Consider the following 17,711-nt stretch of genomic DNA (forward strand, 5'->3'; position numbering starts at 1 on the left):
CCCCCCCCTACCCCCCCTGTCCTCCTGTCCCCCTAACTCACCCCCATGTCCCCCACCCCCCCCTACCCCCCCTAAACTCACCCCCATGTCCCCCACCCCCCCTACCCCCCCGTCCCCCTAAACTCACCCCCATGTCCCCCACCCCCCTACCCCCCCTAAACTCACCCCCCATGTCCCCGACCCCCCCTACCCCCTGTCCCCCTAAACTCACCCCCCATGTCCCCCACCCCCCTACCCCCCCTAAACTCACCCCCCATGTCCCCCACCCCCCCCTACCCCCATGTCCCCCTAAACTCACCCCCCATGTCCCTCACCCCCCCTACCCCCCCTGTCCTCCTGTCCCCCTAAACTCACCCCCATGTCCCCCACCCCCCCTACCCCCTGTCCCCCTAAACTCACCCCCATGTCCCCCACCCCTCCTACCCCCATGTCCCCCTAAACTCACCCCCATGTCCCCCACCCCCCCTACCCCCTGTCCCCTAACTCACCCCCCATGTCCCCCACCCCCCCTACCCCCTGTCCCCCTAAACTCACCCCCATGTCCCCCACCCCCCCTACCCCCTGTCCCCCCTAAACTCACCCCTATGTCCCCCACCCCCCCCTACCCCCTGTCCTCTAACTCACCCCCCATGTCCCCTACCCCCCTGCCCCCTAAACTCACCCCCCATGTCCCCCACCCCCCCTACCCCCCCGTCCCCCTAAACTCACCCCCCATGTCCCCCACCCCCTACCCCCCCTAAACTCACCCCCCATGTCCCCCACCCCCCCTACCCCCCGTCCCCCTAAACTCACCCCCCATGTCCCCCACCCCCCTACCCCCCCTAAACTCACCCCCATGTCCCCCACCCCCCCTACCCCCCCGTCCCCCTAAACTCACCCCCCATGTCCCCCACCCCCCTACCCCCCCTAAACTCACCCCCCATGTCCCCCACCCCCCCTACCCCCCGTCCCCCTAAACTCACCCCCCATGTCCCCCACCCCCCTACCCCCCCTAAACTCACCCCCATGTCCCCCACCCCCCCTACCCCCCCGTCCCCCTAAACTCACCCCCCATGTCCCCCACCCCCCCTACCCCCCGTCCCCCTAAACTCACCCCCCATGTACCACACCCCCCTACCCCCCCTAAACTCACCCCATGTCCCCCACCCCCCCTACCCCCCCGTCCCCCTAAACTCACCCCCCATGTCCCCCACCCCCCTACCCCCCCTAAACTCACCCCCCATGTCCCCCACCCCCCGTACCCCCTGTCCCCCTAAACTCACCCCCATGTCCCCCACCCCCCCCTACCCCCATGTCCCCCTAAACTGACCCCCCATGTCCCTCACCCCCCCTACCCCCCCTGTCCTCCTGTCCCCCTAAACTCACCCCCATGTCCCCCCACCCCCCCTACCCCCTGTCCCCCTAAACTCACCCCCATGTCCCCCACCCCCCTACCCCCATGTCCCCCTAAACTCACCCCCATGTCCCCCACCCCCCCTACCCCTGTCCCCCTAAACTCACCCCCATGTCCCCCACCCCCCCTACCCCCATGTCCCCCTAAACTCACCCCCATGTCCCCCACCCCCCCTACCCCCTGTCCCCTAACTCACCCCCATGTCCCCCACCCCCCCTACCCCCCCTAAACTCACCCCCCATGTCCCCCACCCCCCCTACCCCCTGTCCCCCTAAAACTCACCCCCATGTCCCCCACCCCCCTACCCCCTGTCCCCCTAAACTCACCCCCATGTCCCCCACCCCCCCTACCCCCTGTCCCCCTAAACTCACCCCCATGTCCCCCACCCCCCCTACCCCCATGTCCCCCTAAACTCACCCCCATGTCCCCCACCTCCCCTACCCCCTGTCCTCTAACTCACCCCCCATGTCCCCCACCCCCCTACCCCCCCCCTAAACTCACCCCCCATGTCCCCCACCCCCCCTACCCCCTGTCCCCCTAAACTCACCCCCATGTCCCCCACCCCCCCTACCCCCCTGTCCCCTAACTCACCCCCATGTCCCCCACCCCCCCTACCCCCCTGCCCCCCTAAACTCACCCCCCATGTCCCCCACCCCCCCTACCCCCATGTCCCCCCAAACTCACCCCCATGTCCCTCACCCCCCCTACCCCCCCTAAACTCTCTCCACCTTCGCTTCAGACTGTGCCCGGCTGGCTCCCCACGTGCCCTGGTCTCTGCACCCAATTCCAGGTGTCTCCCTCTGAATCCCTCGGTCCGAGTCACCGATCCCCAGGTCCCCGGTCAGCTTTCAAGACTCCTTGCCGCCGGTCCCCAGCAATCCCACGAGTCCCTCAAGAGACCCCCCTAGTGACGAGGGGGGTGATTTTGTTGGGGTACGTGAATGGGGGTCGTCCTTTAGGGGGGCGCTGCACCATCACCAAGAGCAAAGATCTCTCTCGGATAGCAGGCAGTAGATTCATCTTCTTGGTTTTTTCGGTAAAGTCACGTAGAAGGGAAGTAATAAAAAAATAAAAATAAAACATAATTAAATAAAATAATTCTCACGACGTTTCGGCTACAACGCAAGCAGCCGTCTTCAGGTGAAGAATGAGACACTGCCAAGCTTGGAGCTTATATATAAGCTGGGTTGGAGGTGGAAGAAGAGCACCTTAACAAAAAATGTGCATATCTTGATATGCAGTGTCTCATTCTTCACCTGAAGACGGCTGCTTGCGTTGTAGCCGAAACGTCGTGAGAATTATTTTATTATGATTTATTTTTATTATTTTATTACTTCCCTTCTACGTGACTTTACCGAAAAAACCAAGAAGATGAATCCCTGCAGTCACGAAAGCTTTAAATCGAAATTTAGGCAGCAGATTGTTGAAGAAAGTGCTGTTAGCGAGCACCTGTGAAGGCCGACACTGTGGCACACGAGGGGGGTTGGGTGGCCAGCACCACGCCCGACCGCCTTTGTCTCCCCAGTGGCGATGTTTACGCACCGCACCATGCACTCCTTTGAGGCTGAGTCGACCTAGGGGCTCTAATAATCGTCACTGTGGTGTCGGTGGTCGTGAGTTGGAATCGAACTCGGGTCGCTCAACCAAACCCCTCTCTACAAGACCTCGCGACCACCACCATCATCATCATATTCTTGGTTCTTTCGGTAGTCACATAGAAGGGAAATACAATTTTTTTATATTTTAAAAATAATAAAATATATTTCTATTTTTAAAAGAATAAAAATAGGTTTATATATAAAAAAAGTTTATATATGTTTTTATTATTCCCCTTCTACGTGACTTTATCGAAAGAAAAATAGTCACATAGAAGGGAAATACAATTTTTTTATATTTTAAAAATAATAAAATATATTTCTATTTTTAAAAGAATAAAAATAGATTTATATATAAAAAAAAGTAAATATTTGTATTATTTAATTATTATTCCCCTTCTACGTGACTTTACCGAAAGAACCAAGAATATGAATCCCTGCAGTCACGAAAGCTTTAAATCTAAATTTACACCACCACCATCATCTTTCAACATCAACACCATCACCGTCGTGACGTCACCATCACCGTCACCATGCCCTGCCCCTCCGACGTCATCGAGACGCTGAGTAACACAGCGGCCATGTTACGTGGGAGGGGGGGGGGGGGTGTGGACCCCGTCGCTTCCATATGACGTCCGCCCCACGGGGTCCCCTTGCCGGCCACGTGTGGCTGCGGTGAGGGGGCTCTGGGAACGACACACAGACAGCCAGCAGCGGGGTTGCAGCAGTAACCCCAGGTGAGGTCAGGTGAGGTCAGGTGAGGTCAGGTGAGGTGAGGACGGAGGTCAGGACAAGGGGTGAGGACAGGTCAAGGGGGTGAGGTGAGGGGGTGAGGTGAGGACGGGACAGGGCAAGGTGAGGACAGGACAGGGAGTTAGGTGAGGGGGTGAGGTGAGGACGGAGGTCAGGACAAGGGGTGAGGTCAGGTTAAGGGGGTGAGGTGAGGACGGCGGTGAGGTCGGGACAGGGCAAGGGGTGAGGACAGGACAGTGAGTCGGGTGAGGGGTGAGGGGGTGAAGTGAGGACGGGACAGGGCAAGGGGTGAGGGCAAGGGGTGAGGGCAAGGGGTGAGGGCAGGACAGGGAGTGAGGGGGTGAAGTGAGGACGGAGGTCAGGACAAGGGGTGAGGGCAGGACAGGGAGTCAGGTGAGGGTGGTGAGGTGAGGACGGCGGTGAGGTTGGGACAGGGTGAGGGGAGGACAGGGATTCAGGTGAGGGGGTGAGGTGAGGGGGTGAGGACGGAGGTCAGGGCAAGGGGTGAGGACAGGACAGGGATTGAGGTGAAGGGGTGAGAGGGTCGGGTCGGGTCATGTCGGACCAGCAGGAGGGACCCCTGCTCGTCCACGTGTCCGCGGGCGGCGCGGCGCTGCTGTGGAGCGCGGCCGAGGCGCGCGATCTCCGGGAGCGTCACGGCATCGCGGGCTCCCCCGCGGGCTCCCTGGCGCGGCAGCCCCGGCAGAACTCGCGCCTGGGCCTCCCCGTCATCCTCATGGCCGAGGAAGCGAGGCTCCTGGCCGAGACGGGAGCCGCCGTTCTCGTGAGGCCCTCGGCGGCGGAGGAGGGCGACGGCGAGGAGATGGAGCGCAGGGTGCAGGAGCTGGAGGAGGAACGGGAGCGAGGGTTCAGGGAGCAGAGGCGCCTCGCCATTCGGGAGCGCAGGGCGCGCATGCGGGGGGGTCTGGCTGCCACCATCGCCCGGGGACGCGAGGCGAAGCGGCGCAAGACGCGGGGGGGACCCGGCGACGGCGGTGAAGGAGGAGGAGAGACGCGGGGTGGAGATGGGATGGGTGGTGGTGGTAGTGGAGATGGGATGGGTGGTGGTGGTGGAGGAGGAGAGACGAGGGGTGGAGATGGGATGTGTGGTGGTGGTGATGGGATGGGTGGTGGTGGAGATGGGATGGGTGGTGGTGGTGGAGATGGGATGGGTGGTGGTGGTGGAGGAGGAGAGACGAGGGGTGGAGATGGGATGGGTGGTGGTGGAGGAGGAGAGACGCGGGGTGGAGATGGGATGAGTGGTGGTGGAGTGACGAGGGGTGGAGATGGGATGGGTGGCGGTGGAGGAGGAGGTAGGGGAGACTTTGAGGATGCCGGTGAGGAGAGACCTGAGTTGACCTTCGAACCTGCTGAGGATGCTGGTGAGAGGGACAAGGTGACGGCTGAGAGTGGCGAGCAAAAGTTGGAGGACATGGAGCTTGGCGAGGCGTGCGTGGACCACCACGATGCCGGCCAGGAAGCCGAGGAGGACAATGCCACTGCTGCTGCTGCTGGTGACGACAAGGACGACGAGGATGATGATGAGGACGACGATGATGATGATGCTGGTCTCCAGTTCACGCGAGAGAGCATGCTGGTGCAGGTGCGCACGGCGAGTGCCACGAGGACCCTGCGTGTCGTGGAGTGGCGAGCGGCCTCTTCGCTGTGGCCCCACCCGGCGCTACCGCACCACGAGTTGCGCTACCGCGTCTACCGCGACCTGCAGCGGCGTGGCCTGCACCTCACGAGCGGAGCCAAGTTCGGGGGAGACTTCCTCGTCTACCCCGGTGCGGCTGGCGGTAGCGCGGTTGGATACGTACGGTGCGAAAGAAGTCGTGCTGTGCGTGCTCGCAGCTGGGGAATTCCACGTTGTTGTGGTGTTTTGGGCGAGTTCAATCCGTGGGAGATTTCGGCACAGTGGGGGCAGGAATTTTATCGACCTTTGAAGGATGAATGATGGGCTAGGTGTGTACCCGATTTTAAATGTTCTGGGTATCAGAACCTTTATTCGTACTGGAGGAATCCGATGAATAAAAAAATTAACCCGTAAAAACAAAGTTTTTCACTATAAATCCTTTATATGCGTGGCGGCTAGAGTCCTCTCGTCCTCTGGCTTGAGATGGCTGCCACCTATGGGTCAGATGATTGCCTGTCACCATTAAGCAATTGGTAATTAAATATTTTGAAAAAATCCTAAAAAGTGTAAAGTTATGGAAAAAAAATTTCACGAAAACTAATTGTCACGCACAACGAGTCTGTGTGCAAAATGTCAGCTCGATTGGATCACGGGAAGTGGGTTAAAAAACGACCGAAAGATTTGCACGGTCGTAAGCACGCAAGCAAGCAAGTGAACTTAATATAAAGGATTTAAAAAGCTCTCCGGTAGTGGCAGGTCGCGTTCCAACAAACATTATAAAAACAATCGGAATGCAAAGTATAGGAAATGTAAACAAATAACTTTTATTTATATAAATAAAAAATTACTTAGTCTTATCTTACCAGGTACGCTGGGGGGGGGGGCATAGCAGAGAGTGAACGTGGGTGGGAGGTCACGGGGACATGGACATTCGGTCGTGCAGGGCCCCCCACCCAGGGACACCCCGAGGGGGCCGTCCATAAATGACGTCACGCACCTGGGGGGGGGGGGTCAGACATTTGTGACGATGTGTGACGAGGGGGGGGGGGGTGAGAAATGTGACGTCACGTAAAAATGCGCAACTTTAAATAAATATAGACAACACGTTCTACTTAATTAAATAGACTTTTTAATAAATGTTTTCTACAACATCAGAGTGCAGCGCCACATTAAATAATGACAATAGTTTAAAGCGATTTGAAGCATGTTTTATTTGGGGGGGGGGGGCAGAGCTTTGTGACGTCATATTTTAGGGGGGGGGGTCTGACTTTTTGTGACGAAGGGGGGGGGTCAAAAATCGTCAAAAATTGCGTGACGTCATTTATGTACGGCCCCAAGCCCGGCCCTCTCACGAACAACGCTGCCGAGGGCAGCACGGGGCAGCGAAGTCGACCATCGCCCGCTAGGGGGAGAGCTTAGCCATGAGGCGCGTCCACGCTTAGCAGGTTTTGGTTAACATGGAAACACGATGCTGCGACTATTATGGGGCCATCCGTTTAGTACGTACGCATGGAGAAGGGAGGTGGGGGGGTTAACCCAAATGCGTATAGGGGGGGGGGGTGAAGCCTCTATAATACTGGTAGGAACCTCCTGGTTACACCAGCCCACAGGGGATTATTGTGTCCGTCGTGCAGGGAGGGGCTGGGTGGGGAGGGGATGGTGGGGAGGGGCTGGGTGGGGAGGGGCTGGGTAAGGAGGGTGGGGCTGGGTGGGGGGTGGGGCTGGGTGGAGAGGGGAGGGGCTGGGTGGGGAGGGTGGGGAGGGGCTGCTCACCCCATGGTGCCCTTATAAAACTCAACGTTTAACCTCCTCACGCCGGCTTGTGCCCGCCCTCACAGTCGGGCATATTTGCGGAATACACCACGCCGCCGTTGACCCTGGCCATTGACCGAGCAACCCAACGTGTTCCTACCAGCTCCCTCCGCAAGAATGTGTTTATTTGTCTACATTGGCCTTCATATGAGTTAGTCGCGCGGTGGGACTGTTTGCTTAAACACGTTAATATTATTAATCGTTTCTACCTGGATTAAATATCGGCCATTCTATAGGATTTGGGGGGGGGGGGGGGGTCAAACGAACGTACAGAGATAGGAGGGGGGGTGTAAAAAGTACGCGTGAGTGCAGGCAGGCAGGGTGGGAGGGGTCAAGTTTTGACAGATTTTTGCGTACCTACTAAATGGATGGCCCCTATTGATGATTTTATATTGCGCCGTAATTCTTGCTAATGGCAGATGAAGACGCCGCTGCTGTAGAAGTTGTAACGCGCGCAGTCTTCGCACGTGGGGGGTGGGGGGGGGTGCAGGAAACCGAACAATCGAGAAAGAATGCCAGAACCGACAACTGCGCAAGCTTTGTGTTCCTATATTTTTGGATGTTTTGCAAACGCCATTGTGATGGGTGTTTATACACTCATTGCCAGTGGCGATTTCCATAAAACGTCATTGATGTGTGTTGCAGAGGTTCGTATCTGGCAGGCCACCCTGGTTAATCCTTCGGGTGTATTAACGGTACAAACGCACCATTTGCTTCACAGCGGACGTTAAAGATCCCCTAAAGCCTTTTCGAAACGAGTGGTCCATTGTGGCGGCATCACGGTGTAAATTTGCCAAATTTGAAAATTACCCGTAAATTACTCAGAATTAGGATTAACATGGCAATATCGCTCCCTCCTGACAGACTGCATCCATCTGTGAAACGCGGCGCTTTTGAAACAAGCCCTGCGCTATAGGAACAGCGTTAATACAGACCAGTCCTAACCATTACACTGGTCAACAAAAAAAAATTCTGGCCTGGACTTTTGCAGCTGTTTTAGACAAATTTCAGGGTGCTGATTCCAAATCTGATCTCAGATTTGCTCTATCACATCTCATTTTTATGCTATCGGCATATACCTCATTTTCATTGATTTTACTCGAAATTAACTATGTCACTTATGATTGCAAGTTGTTGCGAGTCAGTGACTGCTTTAGTGTTAAAATATGGTGCTGTATTTTTAGGATAGTGCGTTTATAATATAATTTGATGTAGATAACCACATTTATTTAATATTTTTCTTCTGCAGTTTTTATTAAAAATGCTATATTTGATATCTCAAAAATCTGACGTGATAGACAAAAACTGATGCCAGATTTGGAATCGGCACCCCACCATAAAACCGTTGGAATACCTTATGCCAGAAAAAGTGTGTTGACCAGTGTTATCATTTCAAGCCAGCCGTTGGCAAGGCCGCTAATCTCTCGTGGCGCGCATTCGCAGGAGACCCCCTGCGCTTCCACTCGCACTTCATCGCGCTGTGTCACGACGACGAGCGGCCGATGGCGCTCGTGGAGCTGCTCGCGGCGGCGCGTCTCGGCAGCAACGTGAAGAAGACGGTGCTGCTGTGCTCGCCCATGCCCCGAGACGGCGTCCGCTACACTTCCCTGCAGTGGAGTGGCTGGAAGTAGTGACCACCGCCCTGCCCGTCGCAGCCCTTGCCCAACCGGCAAGTTCCAATGTCGCACATTCAGCCTCCCACCACCTCATCCGTGAAATATCACAAACACCAAGAGCTCATCCGGTAACCTCCAACCAAAATAAAACTGACAACTTTGAACCTCCAACCACTTCTGCGCTATTGGAATTTATTCTAGATTTGAAGCTTTCGTGACTGCAAGGATTCATATTCTTAGGTTTTTTCGGTAAAGTCACGTAGGTAAAAAATTAAAATTAATGAAAGTAATTTTTTACCTGCGTGACTTTACCGAAAAAACCTAAGAATATGTTGGAATTTAGCCCACGCACCCCCCCCCCCACCGCGCTGTGGATACGTGGGGTCTGCGCCGTCTGCACACTCGTTAGCTACGCCGCTGGTGACCTCTCACCTCCCCCTCCCACAGCCATGCTGCAACATCAAACCCGTAACGTGACACCTCTGGCTGCCCGGCTGGTGGTGAATAAGAGGCCGAGTAGTGGGGAACGGGTGGGAGTCTGGTCCTAAGCAACCTTCAGAAAATCCTGCGACTCCTTACGATCCAGGACGGATGGTTTCGTAGTCTCGCTCTTTTTTTCCTTCGTCTGTGCAGAGTTCCTTAATGCGTGGACCTAATCCTGAAAGTATAAAAATCAACAAAATAGCCTGCAGCCCCGTTCGTCACCCCACTGCTGGATGAGGGAGTTCCCATGCCTTGACGGTTATGATAATGGTTTGGCCATGCTTCGCCAACCTGGTCAGCGCATGGTTGGAGATAGAGTACACTTGCCAGTGATCTTGGCTCTGGCCAGGATTTGAACTCTGGTAAGTTGTTTTTTGTGCAGCGTGCAAACCACCTCCCCATCTCCGAAGCAGAACAGACCAGAATTTCGTGGCAATAGAGAACATGCACTTGTGTTTACTGTTATTGTTAATTTGCTTGGTCGCCATAGAAGCTTCATTACCACCCTTGTGTATTGGCATTTCACTCCTGGCTTGGTGCCTTGTAATCGAACCCCGGGCAGCCAGGTCAACAGTGCAGTGGTCTGTGCTAAACTCCACCCAAAATTAGCATATCATTTCCACAATTCTACGTATGAAGATAAGAAAACTCTTATAACCGATTAATGAATAAGCAGACAATTTTCCACCTCCACAAGCATTAAGTTTCCTATTTTTTTACACATCACATCAGCCACACAGCCTTCTGAAAAGTGCATCATTTAGGCAGCATTGGCCCAATAGAAGCTGCAACTCTAAACCTGTTTTGACATTCAGCGTCTCGGCAGCAGTCCACTTGGCTTGCTTATTGTGTCCCGTCGAACCACCCGACGACGAATCGTCACGGAACAATGCTACACTCAAACCGGCCGAAGCCTCATTCTTTAAAAAACGGCGACGGAGGAAGCGTCGTGTAAATACCTCGCTTTTATTTCCTACGCAACCGCGGGGTTACGTGACCACGCAGGCATCTCTAACACGCCCCAGCCCCCACACCGCGGATTCACGTTACAAGAAAAACACAGCGAGGCGCCTCGTGACCGCCACTGGGTCATCCGCCGCGCATCGACCGTTAAGCTTAAAGAGTTCCCAACGCGACGAGGAGACGGGGCAGGGCAGGGCAGACACGCTCGGAGCTGTTGCAGCAGTTGCAGTGAACTCTACTTTGTAAGCGGGGTACGGTGGTGGCAGTGTTACACAACCAGACCAGGAGGCCAAGCCCCACTGGAGGCTGCTCAATCGGAAGTGGCCGGGTGGGTCGGAGGTGCCAAGCCGGTGCCGCCGAGCCAGTGTCCTGGGCTCGGAGCCGGGGATCGGCCGCCTGTGTTTCAATTCGATTCGTGTAGCGAGTTGCAGGTTTCGTGCACAAATAAACCATCATAAAACCCCATCGGTGTCAATTCAAGGCGGCCAGGTGGCTGAGTGGTCCAAGATGCTGAGCCGGCACCGCGGAGAGAGCCCGAGTTCCAATCCGAGTGTTGGATGCCTGCGATTGTTCTGGGTCCTCAGCTGAAGCGAGTTGATGTTCTCAGCCTGGTAACCGATGACTGCATAAAACACCCCCATCACGTGAAATTGTTTCGTTTCAATTTGGCTAAACTCCAGCTGAGAATAAAACATTATAAAAGTTGGAATTTACTGTAGCAGGGTGCCCCCACATGTGGATAAGAGATTCCAGAAATAGTCCTGTGTTTACTTCTCCAGTTGACCCTTCTCTAGCCCATGGCACGGGGCACCGAGACTCCATTAAACGATGCCGATATCACAATCGGAATGAGGCTGAGGGGGGAGGGGGGGGGGACAAAAAAATGTAATAATCGAGTTCTCAGATATCAGAATAATAATTCTAGTCGCTCGCTGCTCTTCTGGCCAGCTGTGCAAAAGAGTCGGAGTTCATTCCTTGTTTTTATTTTTCCCCCAACCACTGCGGCGGCTGCAGGTTTCAGCCGGTGTCCTCTCCTCCGTCACCGCTTCGCGGTTATTAGACGCTGACCGTGCGGAAGACGTTGAAGCCGCTGTGCGCCGTGCTGGCGATGACGCCGGGGCATTGCGGGTGCCAGTGCAACTCCTTAATGTCGCTCTGGCCCTGGTGGATGAAGAGGAGCTGGGGGGGGATGGAGGCCAGCTCCCCGGTGGTGTCGCCGCCACCAGCCTCGGCGTCGCTCTCGACGCCGAGATCCCACTGCGTGAGGAGGTCGTCGGCGCCCGATGCCGCAAACACGGAGCTGTCGCCCGGGTGCCACTCGACCGATGTGATGGGGGCGGTGTGCTGCTTGAAACTCGCCACGGGCTCACCCTTCTGCTCATGTGCGCATGCACGGGGGAGGGGGGGGGTGACGAGGGTGCACGTGTCACATCGCATGTTCCACGCCGCACGAGTCGTGCGTCACGCCGTGCACATCTCGCCAGAGGTGCGATACTTGAGATTTAATTCACAGAACTCTGCTAAACGATTCGGACGACAATGAAATCGGAGAACGCAGCAGACGGTGGTTGAAGACGTCACGGCGAGCAACGCGAGCTTTAGAGCAGCGAGGAGATGGATGTTGATTTGCCAGCTGTCAATGGACTAAATGTGGTCTTCATGGAAGTCATGGAGTTTTGTAATAAATCACATTCTGGGGTGCCCCAGCACTGAATTAGCCCCGGTATTTTTAGGACGCATTGTACTTCAGGTCGGTTATATTTTTTTCTGGGATGTCCATTAATCACAATTTGTTTGCAATAGAGTGCTCTCCTTTACACCGGGGCGTCCGAGCACTTCACACGCGTGATGAGCGACTTGCGTGTCATCTCAAACAATTGAAAGGACACTCCTAGCGACAGCTGTCCCTGGGGGTGCCCTGTTGCGGTAGAGGCTATCTCGGCACCTGGGATGTCAGTAGGGGGCGACGATCGCTGCTGCGCGTGCAATCCCAATGGAGTAATTTGCAGGTAACATTTCTAATTTGGCCAATTTGGATTCTAAACTTCAGCTGTGAAGCAGACAGCGCATCATAATCGCAGCAATAACCAGGGTGGGCCTGCCGGATTCCAACCGGGGGTGAAAACCTCTGCAATGAGTGGCAAACGTGCGCCACCTCTGAGCGGCATCATAAGGGCCCCCCCCACCCCCCCGGTACCTGGAACTGGCGCAGGTCCCAGACTTTGATGAGGGCGTCGTCTCCGCCGGAGACCAGAAAGGGCTCACGCCCGTTCCAGCCGATCACGTTCACGTCGGCGTCGTGGGCGTGCTCGGCAGTGAGCATGCACGCCTTGGCAGGGGCGGCGCGCACGTCCCAAACGCGCACCGACGCATCCGCCGAGCACGACGCAAACACCTGCACAGCGGCGGCGACGACGCAGCAGAGGGAGAGGCAAACGCGGTCAACTCGCGAAGACAAGAACGGCAAGATGCGGGCCGGACACACTGTTGTTACTGCTATCTTAGCCTCTCACATTCTCACCTGGTTACACGAAATAAACGTGACGTTTTAAGTTATTATTAGCAAACGAGACTGAAACAATCGCTACTTGCATTCCGACACCCGGCGCGTAAATACGAAGTGAGCGGCTGGGGGGGGGGGGGGTGGGGGAAGGTGAGGGTAGAAATCGCCAAGGCGATCGCTAATTACCGTCGCCTCGTTAGGAGACCACTGTAGGTCCTCCACGGACTTGGTATGCCCCGTGTAGGGCCTCTGGTCCACGTGCCAGCCGTCGTCCCGCGGGCTCCACAGATGGATGTTCTTCTTGCAGTCCCCGCTCAGCAGGCGGCCTGGGGGTCGGTGGGGGGGGATGGCAGCGGTGAGTTAGGATCAGAGCCACACTCGTCACGGGATCGAGGATCGGCAAATCCTTGAATCGATTTGACCAGCTTTCTATACGGGCAAGCCCCAATTGGCTACACAACTTGACACTTTCTGCTTGCTTTGGATCATGTTTACGAGATTAATGTGACTGCCCGTGCCGAAGGAGAGCACTCGTGGAATTTCCCCCTCAACTGCAAAGCATTGCAAAGAAGTGAAATGGTAAGAAATGGAGGGAGCGACTGTGACCCCCTCCCCGCTATAGACAGGATGATCGATGGACAAACAGAAAAACCGTCTGAACAGAGCTAACACATTAACACCGTCAACCTTGACTGGACAGCATGAAAAGGGAAGTCAGGAAATCGAGGAACTGGTTGCGCTCCCCACTGCACAGAGCTTTTTTAGCTGGAAAGCTAAAATTATTATTTATCATTATTATTACACGTTTACACAGGAGAGCCTCACTAAACCTTAAGACTCTTGGGGGGGGGGGGGGCAGGGGTTTTGCCAAGTTTTGCTATCCTGATGCCCAACAAACCGGGTTAAATGAAAGCGTGACCCCGGGTGAGCGAGGGGGCAGCACTCACCGGGAACGGTGGGCGACCAGTCAAGCGCGAAGCCCTCGGCGAGGTGCCCCGAGAAGGAGAACACGGGGCTCAGCTCGTTCTGCTTCTCGCGCACGAAGCTCACGAGCGCCTGCGGAGACTCGACGGCGGCGAGCTGGGGCCGGAGGTCCCACAGCTCCACGCGGCCCTTGTCCGACCACACAGCCGCCAGCGCCACCCCACCGACACGCGACACCTGCACCACGGGCACCGGGCGCATATTTACAAACATAACACCACTGATCGATTGTTTGCCCGAGTCCCCGCTCACCCTCGCCACACAGCTCACTCGCACCGCTCGCTCTCGCCACACCGCTCACCCTGAGAGTACACCGCTCACTCACGCTGCTCACCCGCACGCGGTTGATGGCACCGTAGTGTGGCACGAGCGCCGTGTCCATCTGTGGTTTGGCGTCCTCGTCGTCGCTGTCGTCGCTGCTCTCGTCCTCCGCCGCAGTCTCCTCCTCGCGGCCGCGGCCAGTGCCCAACAGGTTTGACATCTTCATCACGAGCAGCCTGGGAGCGGGACGGCCATCGCCACGGGGAACAGGTGACACTCCGTCATTGATGCTCACGCTACTGCCGGCTCAGGGGTCTCCACTGGAGGGAGCTATAGAGAGTCCCTCTAGGGGTTATTCTTTTTTTACTCTTTCATGCCGGCCAGCTATCTTGTAAGAGGTGGAAATACCCACCATTTAGCTTACCACACGTGAGCTTATGATCGACGCTGTCGTGTACTTGTGTATACTGCTGGGAGGACATGCATTAGGACAGGAGTCTGCAACCAAAATAAAAAAAACTAAATTGTAAATCGGTAAAGCTATCTCAAGAGCATGTGAACACAAGACCGTCCTTAATACATAACGTCACGAAGCAGAGTAAAATAGAATGAGTGACCTCCCACTATGCAAAGGTTGACTGTGGGCTTTGGTAGAAAGCCTTGGTTGCTGGAGCAGAGGATGTGGAGAGGAGCGGAGTGAGATATATTGGGGAGATGTAGGAGAGTGTGGGGAGAACTGCAGAGAAAGAGGCAGGTAGGGAAAAATCAATGGATCTTAAAAACGGCGAGAGCGATCTTGATATTGATCCGGGATTGGATTGTAAACTAGTGGAGGGATCGGGAGTGTTGGAATGACGTGGTCTCATTTACAGGTGTGAGGAATTGGTCAGCGGCATTTGGATCGTCTGGAGTTTGAGGCCGAGGGATTTGGGGGAAGCTGTGGATGAGAGTTGCAAACGTCCAGTGGGGGTGTGATTAAGGCACGAATGAGGATCTCAGTAGCTGCTGTGGTAAGGAAATGGCAGCTGCAACGCTCCTGCCGACCATCAGAAGGCCCAGGCACCTGTTGGCTTGCGCCGTGTCGGCCTGCGTCCCAGCCACCAGGTACATGGTCAGGGGGAAGTCTGTGCGCTGCTCGCCCAGCTCGTCGGGGATGAACGCGAAGCTGAGACACGGGGCCCCTGCGCAGAGAGAGAGAGAGAAACCACCCAACACAGTTATTGTTTTTGCCCCGACTGCGACTGCTTCATTCCTCTATTTTTAGTTTGTTTTGCTTTTGTAATGTTTGTGATCCAGGTCACACTTGCTCACGAGACTGTACTGGTCTTGAGTTCTCTCTACCTGGTTAAGACAGAATAAACTTGAAAATTGAACTATATTATCGCGATCATAAGATTCACTTCACCCCCCCCCCCCTGCATTTTCAAGGAAAAGTTGGTGCACAAATAAGCAGACAATTCACCCCCTTTCCATATCCATACCGGTAAACCCCTTATCTGTGCCTACTTTTTAAATCCTTTATATTAAGTTCACTTGCTTGCTTGCTTGCGCGCTTACGACCGTGCAAATCTTTAGGTCGTTTTTTAACCCACTTCCCGTGATCCAATCGAGCTGACATTTTGCACACAGACTCGTGCGTGACAATTTATTTTCGTGAAAAAAGATTTTGCTAAATTTTCCACTTTTTAGGAAAAAATAATTTTCATATTTAATTTAAAATACCAATGTGATAAAAATGAAACTCTTACTCAAGAAAAACAGAAATGAGTAATAAAATAAAACCGATGCCACGCATATAAAGGATGTATAGTGAAAAACTTTGTTTTTACGGGTTAATTTTTTTACAGAATAATTCAGACCTTATTGGTCACTCAGTGCCCTTATAAATCTCAAAGTTCATCCTACAAAGTCCTATCACATGGGAGAAACACAAATGAAAAAAAAACATGTTTTTTGCCCATATCGAAACGGCTGTACGCCGTATGGACCTGAAAACTCAATTTTCCTGTACAAGAATACGGGTAAGCCGTATGGGTTGACAGTTATGCATATCTATCCCTCCTCATGAAAAGAAAATAATGTTTAAACATTCCTTCCGAAAGTGCATTACTTCAGTAGCATTGTTAAGAAACAGGTATGGGAAGAAAGATGCCCATTGTATAATTCGGTAGGTGTGTGTATCACCAGATTTGTACGAGCTCATTAGCACCGGACACAAGCTTAGGGTGGTGCGTCTTAGTTTTCAAAACGTCCTATCAGCCGGTGGACAATAAGTCATCATTGGCACGGAGACACCGAGAAAAATTGTCCACTTTTTCCTTACAACCTCCCTTTACCCATACAAGATAAAAATCCCCCGTAAAGCCTCATCAGATTTTTGGGGCAAGTGCTGTTAAGGCCGACATGGCAAGTGCTGTTAAGGCCAGCACCACGCCCGACCGCCTTTGTCTCCCCAGTGGCGATATTTTACACACCGCACGAGTATTCATTTGAAGCCGAGTCGATCTAGGGAAAGCCCATGCGCAGTTCAAAAAATCGTCACTCGTGTTGGCTGCGCGCACGATACCACTGCGCCACCGCTCCCCATACATACATATTTAAACAGGTAAAAGTGCAGCCCTACAATATCTTGCTCACTTTACTGCTGATGTCAGGGCCTCCACGTTTTAATTCTACGGAGTATTTGGCCTACTTTCCCACACTAAAGTCCAACTTTTATTTTGTGAAAGTTTATTTTTTATAGTGGGCCCTGCCTGATTTCTGCATCACCGCTCAGCACCGCGGCCGGAGTTCAGTTTCCCTGAGACAACACGGAGTGGGCCACGCGTTCTGCAGACCCGGCTCGCAGAGTTGAGGGGGGGGGGGGGTCACCGAATCTGACCCTTCCCAACCCTACCTGACCCTACCCTGTCAGCCTAACTCTCCCCACAGTCACCCTACTATAGCCCTAACCCTACCCCTGTCCCGTACCCATACCGGTCTGCGCCTGGTGGTACATGTGGTAAGCAGAGTCGTCGCGCACCAACTCCTCGCCCGCCGAGAGCGGCTGCCCGGGCAGGTACACCCGGGGCTGCGACTCCCCGCTACCCTCTGCCATCTCCTCCTCGCCCTCTTCTTCCTCCTCTTCCTCGCCCGACATCTCCTCCTCCTCCTCCTCCACCACCTCCTCCACGTGTTCCCTGCCCGGCGCGGACATCTTGCCTCGGACTCGCCACACGTGACCAGAAGTGACGTCAGTACTTGGGGGGGGGGGGGCGTGGTTTACTGCTATCGGCCACGTGGCCGTCTTCCTGAATCGGAAGTATTTTTTTTTGCTTCCGAAGAATCATCGGAAGATTTGCTTCTTGGATCGGAAGAAATCTACTGGAATAGAGACGAAGTCTTCTCGAATCGGAAGTTTTACTTCTCAAAACGGAATCTTGCCTTGCGCCTGTCAGTCACAGAGTATGGAATCTTGTCACTTTAATAGGGAAGATGTGTTCTATAAACAGAATACGTCTTAAATTTTGATGTAAAGCTTTCGTGACTGCAGGGATTCATATTCTTGGTTCTTTCGGTAAATTCACGTAGAAGGGAAACGATAAAAAAAAAATAATGTATCACGTAGAAGGGAAACAAAATAAAAAAATATTTTTATTTAAATTTTTTATTTTATTGTTTCCCTTCTACGTGACTTTACCGAAAGAACCAAGAATAAGAATACGTCTTCTAG

At 54.2% G+C, this 17,711-nt stretch overlaps 2 protein-coding genes across 2 annotated transcripts; one reads left to right on the top strand and one right to left on the bottom strand.

The window, feature by feature from the left end:
• Positions 1-3,661: 3,661 nt before the first annotated feature.
• On the top strand, positions 3,662-11,400 carry TSEN34 (tRNA splicing endonuclease subunit 34). The gene is made up of 3 exons (XM_061557023.1): positions 3,662-5,528; positions 8,633-8,858; positions 11,266-11,400. Exons 1-2 carry the CDS (start codon positions 4,298-4,300, stop codon positions 8,818-8,820), a joined length of 1,419 nt encoding a protein of 472 aa, XP_061413007.1. The 5' UTR covers positions 3,662-4,297; the 3' UTR covers positions 8,821-8,858; positions 11,266-11,400.
• Positions 10,241-17,497, bottom strand: LOC133345917 (glutamate-rich WD repeat-containing protein 1-like). Its single transcript, XM_061557037.1, has 7 exons — positions 16,976-17,497; positions 15,063-15,180; positions 14,073-14,235; positions 13,702-13,915; positions 12,941-13,080; positions 12,449-12,646; positions 10,241-11,625 (listed from the first exon to the last, which is right to left on the bottom strand). Exons 1-7 carry the CDS (start codon positions 17,193-17,195, stop codon positions 11,308-11,310), a joined length of 1,371 nt encoding a protein of 456 aa, XP_061413021.1. The 5' UTR covers positions 17,196-17,497; the 3' UTR covers positions 10,241-11,307.
• Between the last annotated feature and the right edge of the window lie 214 nt (positions 17,498-17,711).

This window comes from Lethenteron reissneri, chromosome 3 (genome assembly GCF_015708825.2).
Source record: "Lethenteron reissneri isolate LAM-NWPU_2019-01 chromosome 3, ASM1570882v1, whole genome shotgun sequence".
In the NCBI taxonomy this organism is placed as follows: Eukaryota; Metazoa; Chordata; class Hyperoartia; order Petromyzontiformes; family Petromyzontidae; genus Lethenteron; species Lethenteron reissneri.